This window comes from Aegilops tauschii, chromosome 5 (assembly GCF_002575655.3).
Source record: "Aegilops tauschii subsp. strangulata cultivar AL8/78 chromosome 5, Aet v6.0, whole genome shotgun sequence".
Lineage (NCBI taxonomy): Eukaryota > Viridiplantae > Streptophyta > Magnoliopsida > Poales > Poaceae > Aegilops > Aegilops tauschii.
The window spans coordinates 482900862-482909922 of NC_053039.3; the positions used below are offsets into that span (position 1 = coordinate 482900862).

General features: G+C 46.2%; 1 protein-coding gene across 1 annotated transcript; it reads left to right on the forward strand.

Moving 5' to 3' along the window:
* The first annotated feature begins 799 nt into the window (after nucleotides 1-799).
* Nucleotides 800-3922, forward strand: LOC109783716 (uncharacterized). The gene is made up of 2 exons (XM_073498685.1): nucleotides 800-1452; nucleotides 3704-3922. The coding sequence occupies exon 1, from the start codon at nucleotides 872-874 to the stop codon at nucleotides 1322-1324; it is 453 nt and encodes a 150-aa protein (XP_073354786.1). The 5' UTR covers nucleotides 800-871; the 3' UTR covers nucleotides 1325-1452; nucleotides 3704-3922.
* Nucleotides 3923-9061: the final 5139 nt, after the last annotated feature.

The following is a 9061-nucleotide window of genomic DNA, read 5'->3' on the forward strand; positions in this document are numbered from 1 at the left end:
TGAAACCGCTGATCCTAGTAGCCCCTGGGACTCCATGGCGACGGTGTAGGGGGGTGCAGCAGCTGATCCAGCGTGGCGCGGAGGCCGGCAGCGACAACCTCGTGGCTCTTAGCGACGCCAAGCCACGCCTAACACTTTGTCGTCAAGTGGACGCATGCCATGGCCGCCGCGCCCTCAAGCTCCAGCACCTGCCCCGCCTTCCCGCGCCGCGGTGCAGCCCGCGTTCCTTTGCTCCGACAGCACACGTCGCGCCGCTGCCCGCATTCCTTTCCTCCGACCGCTACCGACGCCCGCGCCGGGACCCCTCTGGCCCTCGCCACACCGGCAACCACCAAGAACCCCGCCACCTCCTCGCCTCCGCTTGCTGCTCATCGCCAGGAGGCACCGCCACCCTCCTAGGAGCCCCGTCGCCGTTGCCCTGGGACCTTCGCTCGATTACTTGGCTTCTGCGGCGTGGATGCCTGCGGCACTCCTAGGAGCCCCGTCGTCGTTCCCCTGGGACCCTCGCCCGATTACTTGGCTTCTGCGGCGTGGACGCCTGCGGCTAGTGGCGGCGCCTTCCTTGGCTTCTGCGGCGTGGACGCCGGCGCCAAGCGGCGGTGGAGTCTACATAACGTTTTCTATAAGATAAGAAGAAATATGGACGAATGACCCAGCCCAAAGTGCGTTTTATTTAGGGGACAGCCCAAACTGCTTTCCTTGCACATTTCGCTTGGGCCCAAAATGCACCGTTCGGTCCACACACACATCTCGGCTCTCGCTCTCTACAATTCCCCCAGCCCACGGCACCTCTCCCCTAACCACTCCAAGCCCTCTGCCCCCCAACCAGTCCAAGGTCCAGCCCTCCCCTTGCCGTCGTCTGGAGCTCGGCATGTCTCGCGCTCGTCTTCTCGCGGCGCGGGCCTCGCCCGTCGCCGTCGCCGTCGCCCAGGCCGCCAAGGTCGCCGCCGCCTGCGCCACCGTCGGCGTCGTTGCGGAAACGGTGACCGCCATCGCTGGCAACGTCACCGAGGCCGCGCAGAAGGTGCGGCGTGCTGCCGAGTCCGTGGGCACGGCTCTGCTCGAGACCGAGCAGGCCCTCCGTGCCGTCGTCGCTGTTCTGGTTCTTGTGGTGATCGTCTGCACAGATATCTACCTGTGGGTCGCGTGGGTCGCGTCCAGGCTCGCCGACCGCGTGGTCTCCCTCTCCTCGCCGACCGCCCACTCCATCCCGGCCACACGGCCATTCGGTGAGTTCCACCGACTAGCTGTGCACGGATACATTCCTCTTCTCCCGTGCGGACATGAAACTGACGCCTCCGAACAACGGAGCTGGCGGTCCTAGCCGAGAACCAGGGCCACCGCGTCCAACATGCGCAGGCGATGCGCCGCACGAACAGCGTCGGGAGCACGGAACACCGGGGTCGCTGAACCCCGTCCCTCCCCCAACAGCCCTCGTCGCCCCCTCCCCCGGTAAGGCACTATGGCGAATTCGTCTGCTTCATGGTTCCAAATGTTTGAGCGTGCCTGCGGTGGATCCCAAATATTTTTCGTGCTTCGTTGGGTACCGTATCTGTGATATCCTTCCATATGTGTTGGATCCCGAATATCTGATTTTATTCTGGTAGTGAGTTTGTGATTATATCATGAGTTGGTTGGTTTCCTGATAGTGTTATGTTCTGGTCAGTGTTATGTTGCTCACATATGTGATTGCCTTCCATGTCTGTGGATCCCGAATCTATTTCCTTTCAGATTCGATTCTGGTAGTGAGTTTGAGATTTTAGCATCAGTTGTGGTGGTTTTGTGACATTTTCTGTGCTCATGAAACTATGTGTCGTGTTCATTGTACTGCTCAAAACGATTATCCTGAATCTGGTTCAATTCTGGTAGAGAGATTGAGATTATAGCATGAGGTGTGGTTTATGAAACTGTTCTCTTGTCTAGATAAATGCTCTAATCGATTGCCTGTCTTCAAAATTAAGGTATGCTCAAATCGAAGTGTCATAGCCATGTTGCCATGTTGGTATGGACGGTTAGATGATCTAATGTGAATATCTGCCTGTTTCAATGCCCAAGTCCACTCTACTTTGTATTTGACCAATATCCTTTATTAGTAGTTCTTGGTTGATTGTGTGCATTGTGCTATTAATGCTTATGTCTTCTCTAGTAAGATATTTGTATGAACTAGACACATGTATTGTCAAAGTCTGAAATAAAGGTTACCTTAATCAGAGTGTAAGGCAGTGCTACAAGGTAGGAGTAATAATGATCTTCAGGCAGTGCTAATTTAGAGGTGTCATTCATACATCTGTTTTAATGATGACTCTTGCTATTTTACTGAAGAAAATGTAGATTGTTCATGTATTGGGCTATTTTCTTATTTAAGATGAAATGATTATTCCTTACTACTGTTAGGATTCTTCTCTTGGTTTATTGGCATATTCTTAATTCTAGTGTTCTCTTCTGCCTTTATTGCTATTGTTGTATCGTCCATTTACTTAGTAAATTTTATTTAATATATAATGTGCATTTATCATTCTTTCGGGTCTGAACCTTTCCATGTCTATCATGGCAAGATGTATCTATCTTAGTAAACTGATTTAGTCTTCCATAGCAGCTATTTATCATTGTTGTTATACCTGAGAAAGCTTGCTTATGCTAACCTCAGCCAGATACAATTGACAGTTTACAAAGTGGATCATCATGGTGGCATTTTTGGGTTTCTTTGCAATATAAAGTTAATAATGAGCACATTGATGGTAAATGGATTTCAAGAATTCAGAATTGAGGTTAAGACATAGGAGTACTGCCCATATGGGAGCACACTAGGTTGTTCAAATTTTCAGCGCTTTCTCTAATCATCAAAAGCACACTTAGTACATCACTCATCAAACGTTCAAAATTATAAAAGAACAGTTAATACTCACTTCATTTCTGTATGGCCTGTATTTTTTGCAATCTTCTTTTAAAATATAGGTTTCTATATGTAATTAATGATTTTTCATTCTTTTACCCCCTTTTATCTCACTCTCATCGTCATTTCTGATTATGCAAGAGAAATGCCCCACTGGAGTAGGATATTTCCCTGCAAATTTATGGTTTAAGTGACATTGTGCAGTACTACATATTATATGTACTTTCAAAAAAAAAATTATGATGTTTCATTTGGTTATCAATCAACACACTTAAGTGAGATGTGCTTTGAGGCTTGAAATTTCGAAACATTTTTGTTTTTGCTTTTATTTTGGTGCTGGATCAGAGGTTACCTAAGGGCTTAGCTTCGTGAATAGCACACTGTCATTTTTGTTCTGGTTAAACTAGCCACTACAGTGGTACTGTTTCCGACGATTTTTTTGTTCGAAGTGTCATGTTCAATTTTATTCAAGTGTGTGTTAGTAGTATCGCCACTAGAGTAGTACTACTGTTCCAGACGATTTCTTTTGTTCGAATTGTCAACGTTCAAGTTGATTCAAGTGTGCATTATTACAGGCAGTTTTAGGTTGAGCATTTGCCTTGTTTTAGTAGAATTCTCCCACTATAGTAGTATATGGAACTGTTTGGATGGTGGTCGGGAGTTCTCCCACAAAAAATTGCTGATAATGTGTGCGACAAGGAATCAAATTATCTGAATATTCGTATTTACACTTTTGTGTTTATTGGTAATTTTAGGTTGAGCAGCCTTGTATTATATATATATAATAACTTTATCTCTGTTCACTTGCAGGCCAGAATGTGTAGATGACTAGGACAGATTGAAGGTTACAAGTGAAGACGTTTCCCAAACGGAAGCTGATGTCTGTGGTTTGTTGGAATTTCCTTATGCATTGTTGATTGGGTGATTTGAGACATGGTCGTTTGGATCTGATTCTCATGCTAAGCTTTGAGACATGACGTTTGCATCCAATGCCTTACAATATGGTTTCATGGCTCCTGTTTTGCATCACCGTAGTTCTGTACTGGAAGTTTCTTAGGAGCTGTTACTATTTTACTTTCTTTGGTTGCAACATTGGCTGTGAGCGACCACGCTTTTGGCATATAATAGCGTATGTTTCCTCACATGTTAAGGCTCTTTTGTTGTTGTATGCCCGTTCGATAGCGGAACAATATGCAGAAACCACTCAATCTTTTTTTAGACAATCTCGCGAAGTTTTTATTTAACTCCCACAATATTTATAGGGACGAAAGTAAGATCACCAGGTTGCCTAACCAAACATGATGCCACCCGAATGTAAGAGCATGCTTTACTAAATTGTGAGCCTCAATATTCGAGCTTCTATACTCATGACTAAAAAAGCAACTAGTAAAAATACTAGAACGATCTATAATTCTTGAATAATCGCACCATAACTTGTTGCGCTTCTTTGCTTGATGTCGTCGATGACAACTTTGCAATTTGAAGTAATATAGATTCTCCGCTCATAGAGATCATCCGCCGATGACTGCGCTTCCCGAACTGCGAGGGCTTCCAGTGTGGTTGGGGCAGAGATTCCTACAAAAGTGATCATCGAGGCTCCCATGTAATTTCCATGAAAATCCTGCACACAGCGGCCATAGCTCCCACCGAAGCATTCCTGTTAGGAGCAACATCAACATTAATTTTCTTCACGTTCTTTGCTGGAGCAACCCATCCGCTCTGCCTAGCCGGGGTGTTCAGCCCTCTCATTATCACCTGTAAGTCATCTATGAATGAGTTGATGAAAGCATTAGTAGCAAATGGCGTCTGGTATATATCCTCGTGAAGCACTTTTCTCTTGAGCTTCGGATAGCCCACAAGGATACACCGAGGTGAGTGAAATCTGCTTAGACTCTACATGTTGAATAACCAGCCCCTTGCATTTGGATTCACATCGAGGCTCATAGTTTCCACCAAGGATTCGGAAGATAGTGCCCACACACTCCTCGACATTGCATAGTCGAGCAGTGCGTGCCTCCATCAATCGGTCGCGCCACAAAGCGCGCACGCCGGAGTAGCCGGCATGTTCCCGTAATGCAGGAGCTCAAAAGTCGGGATGGACTCCCTTGCTAGGCGCCATAGGAACACATGGATCTTGCTTGGTTCTTGGGTGCCCCAAAGTAACGACCGCCATTGCTCTCTGCGTCAGTGTTTGAAACGTGAGCGCACGCTGAAAATTCCTCATGTTTCCCTACTCCACGCCCAAAAGTCGTTTACTCTTCTTGTACAAAGATGAATGTTTAGTATAGTTGCCGCATCACCGGAAGAGAAATCGGATCTTTTACCCCATTTTACTTCCCCATTTGATAATTGCCCCCCCCCCCTCCCTGAGAGGCTGCCGGGTGGGGCCGGGGCCACTTGTCATTGAGACAAGGCTGTGGCAAATCATCAAATCCCCCATGTAAAGTGGGGCAAATGATCTAATTCCCCATCACTGGAAATAAAAACTGTCCTCACTGAATCTAATGATGCTGGAGGTGCTAGCATGTCGCAAAAGTCGAGTAGTGAGTCTCGGGCATTCGTAGCCTAAGGATTGGGCTTTGTGCCCATTGGTAGTCCACAACATAAGGACTCGATATTCATGAATGATATTCGAAATTTGTAAATGTCCTTTATACTTTCAATCTTTTTGAAAAAAACATGAACATTTTTTTAAATTGTGCAACAGATTTTCAAATTCACGAATATTTTTTGGTACTTGAAACATTTTTCTTATCCATGATTTAAAAAGCAAACAGTTTAAAAAATTGTGACGTTTTTTAATCAAATATATGATTTTTTTAGTTGTCTAATATTTTTTGAAGTATATAAACTCAGTAATGAAAATATCTTTAAATAAATAATAAAACCGAAACAGCAGAGGTATCTCTCATTCAGATGTCCAAACTATGAGCACCATGATTAATGAGTAGTTTCAATCTGTGTTTTCAGCGGACCCTAATTTGGATGCCTCGGCAGTGCTGGAATTAATCATTTTCTGATGTTGAGATTATTGCTGCTCTGTTCCAAACTGGTCCCTTGAAGGCCCGTGGGCCGGATGGCTTCCCAGCCCGGTTTTTTCAACGTAACTGGGACACATTGAAAGTGAGTGTCATTGCCTTTGTTAAAGATTTTTTTTTTGTAAGGAAACACAGTACAAAACAAACAAAATCGCCCTACGATCAACCAAGAATAATATGAAGATGCATATAAGGATTAGGTCAATGATCGCTACCAACTCCAGAGTGCAGTGATAATAAACGAGTTGTGTAGATCGTACTTGGAGTCCCTTGAACCGTTGATGGTGATCTCGTGAACCGCCCTCGAACGATCCCTCGAATGGAAGACCGAAAGCACGGCCTCTCTACTTGGTTGCAAGTGTACGGTCTTCAAGATCCAGCAGTACTTCGCCGTCCAAAGCTAACCGTCGCCAGAGAATCAGAGGGAAGAGATTAGAACCACACTAAGATTCTAATTATGAGGATTCAAGTAACTAGGTCTAGCTCTAATTAGTCAACTATGGCCAATTAGAATTAGAACTAGATTAACTAGAGTATAGGTTAGAGGGGAAGAGGAGGGCTGCCACCAAGGAGGGAAATGCCCTCCTTGGTGCGCCGGCCAGGGGGCTTGGATTCAGCCCCCCCCCCCCCGCCCCCCTTTCCTTGTGGCCCAAGTTGCCTTTCACCTCTTGGCCTTTTAAGGCCGTTGATATTTAATTAAATATAAAATCCTTCTAATAATTACTAAAGCCTTTTATATATAATTTAACATCACCGAAAACATTTTCCACCTATATAATATTTATCAGGAATACCCGGTATTGCCCGATAAACTCCGAAACCCTTCCGGTGACCCCGATACGCTTCCGGTTCCTCTCAGAACTATTCTGAATAATAATGAAACAATTCCATAAATAAATCCTCGATACTCTCAACCTACTAACACTCGGAAGATCGTGATTACCTTAAGCTTGTGATCCTATAGGTTCGTAAATCATAGACATGAACGAAACCCCTTCATTCAATGACCAATAGCGGAACAGTGGACGTCCATATCGATCCCTATGATTGCATGAATGACATTCGAGTGAACCCTTGGTTATCATGTGATGTTCCCTTTGCTTCGCGATACTTTACAAAACCCGAAGAGCATCGGTATCCTCCCGGGTCATCCACATGCTCGCTATACCGTCACCCTCGTTACCGGTTTTGTTCTTCTTTCTCATTGAAGTGTTTCGGCATCCCCAGCTCTCATGGTTGATGGTGATTCTTGATCTTCCTCCCTAGCAAAGTCGTCAAAAAGTGTATTTGCACATGAACACATCACCGTGTACCTCCGTCCTCAAGAGCAGTATGCATGACACGTCGCTAAAGGAGCCTCGCCGGGAGCACGCTACGCAACACACACTGACAAGAAAAAATGTAGAATCGGAACCCACATTCCTGGGAGGGACCCTGTCAGGGAGTGCGGTGGCTATGGGCTGCCCTAGAGCCTCGAGGATCGTTGCGCTTCAACACGGAGAATGAACGAAGAACGAGAAAGAAAGAACAACGAAGAGATGTAAAAACTAGGGTAAGAAATAGTAGATGCGTTGCGATTGTGTGTTGTTATTCAATCGACCGTCACCACTTATCATGTATGAAGTAGGAGTAGCTCTCTTGCACTGGTCTTGCATGTTGCATATGACCTCAGATGAAATGGTCCCAAAAGCAAACTTTTTCATCTTGAAAAACCCGAATTCTTATGTTGAACACTTTTCCATCAAAGGTCATCTTTGAGGATGAATCTGAACCCGCGAATCTATAAAAAATATTGGAATTCCAGTTTTCTGCGCACAAATTGTGCAAACTTTCTGTTTAACACGAAACCTCGCCCGAAGTTTTGCCCAAAACTTTGAACATTAAATATGTATAAAGTAGCTTCCTTTAGCTGCCCGTGAAGTCACATACGACCTCGGATCGAGATGACCCCAAAAGCAAACTATCCTGTTGTACACTTTTCCATTGGATTTCATATTGGGGAATAACCTTGGACCGCAAAATCACAACACACTCTTTTGACTCGAGATTGTATACAAGCTCGGATGAAGATGACCCAAACATCAAAGTTGTTCACTTCGACAGAGATTTCTTATATTGATGAATACTTTTCATTTGAGGCCATATTAAATATGTTTTCTGTCATGCTAAACTGATGTCAACAAACCGGTTCATGTCACGCTGAGACATGGGGGCGCCATAAATAGGGATTTCCTTGGATTACTTTGTAAGAGCATCTCTAGCAGACCCCTTAAAAACCGCAAACTGTAAAACTGAGACGAGTAAAAAAAATGCATTTTAAGGGTTCATTTTAGCTACGGTCGAACAGATACTGTAAAACAAACAGCAAAACTGGGAAAAGAGCTCCTTCCTCCAGTCCGGCCGCTGCCGCCCCTTCCCCCAGCTGGCCGCGCCCAACCCCGTCGGCCACGCCCCGTCGCCTGCCGGCCGTGCCCCGTCGCCCGTCGGTCGCGCCCCATCACCACGTCGGCCGCGCCCCGCCTCGTCGGCCATGCCCCGTCGCCTCCGCTGTCCGCGCCTTGCTCTATTGCCAGCTGCGCCGGTCGAGCCGTGCCCCTTTGCTTGCCGCGCCGGGAGGATTCTAGCGGCCAGGCTAAGGTCATGGGAGGCTACGACGATGTCGAGCTCGGCCAATTCAAACCGGCGGCGATCGATTGCGGCGTCTAGCGGCCTTTTCCTGTGTGCGGTGATGAATTCCGGTGAGTTTAGGGCGGATATCGGCGAACTCTGCGGCGACGTGTTTGCTCCAACGAGGTTTGACCGGTATACGGGGCCCCCTAGATTCGGTCTTCCAACCTCCAAACATAAGGGTTTCGGGTGTGCATTTTCGGTGGCCCTTAAAAAATTTATGGGTTGGACCACTTTTACGGTTTCTGTTCTGGACATTTTTTTTTGACCAAAACTGTAAAACGCAAAAATTATAAGTGTTTGACCACTTATACGGGTCTGCTAGAGACGAGGGGAAGACAGCCGGGTCACGAAAAAAAAAAGAAGACAGGCCGACTATGGCCTGTGTACTGGGCCTAATGTGGTGACCCACTCAAGCTCAGCCCATACTGCCAGATTCGAGTGAACTGGCTCCAACTAAGCT

Coding starts and splice junctions, on each gene's coding strand:
- LOC109783716 (XM_073498685.1), top strand. CDS start 872: ATGTCTCGCGCTCGTCTTCTCGCGGCGCGGGCCTCGCCCGTCGCCGTC.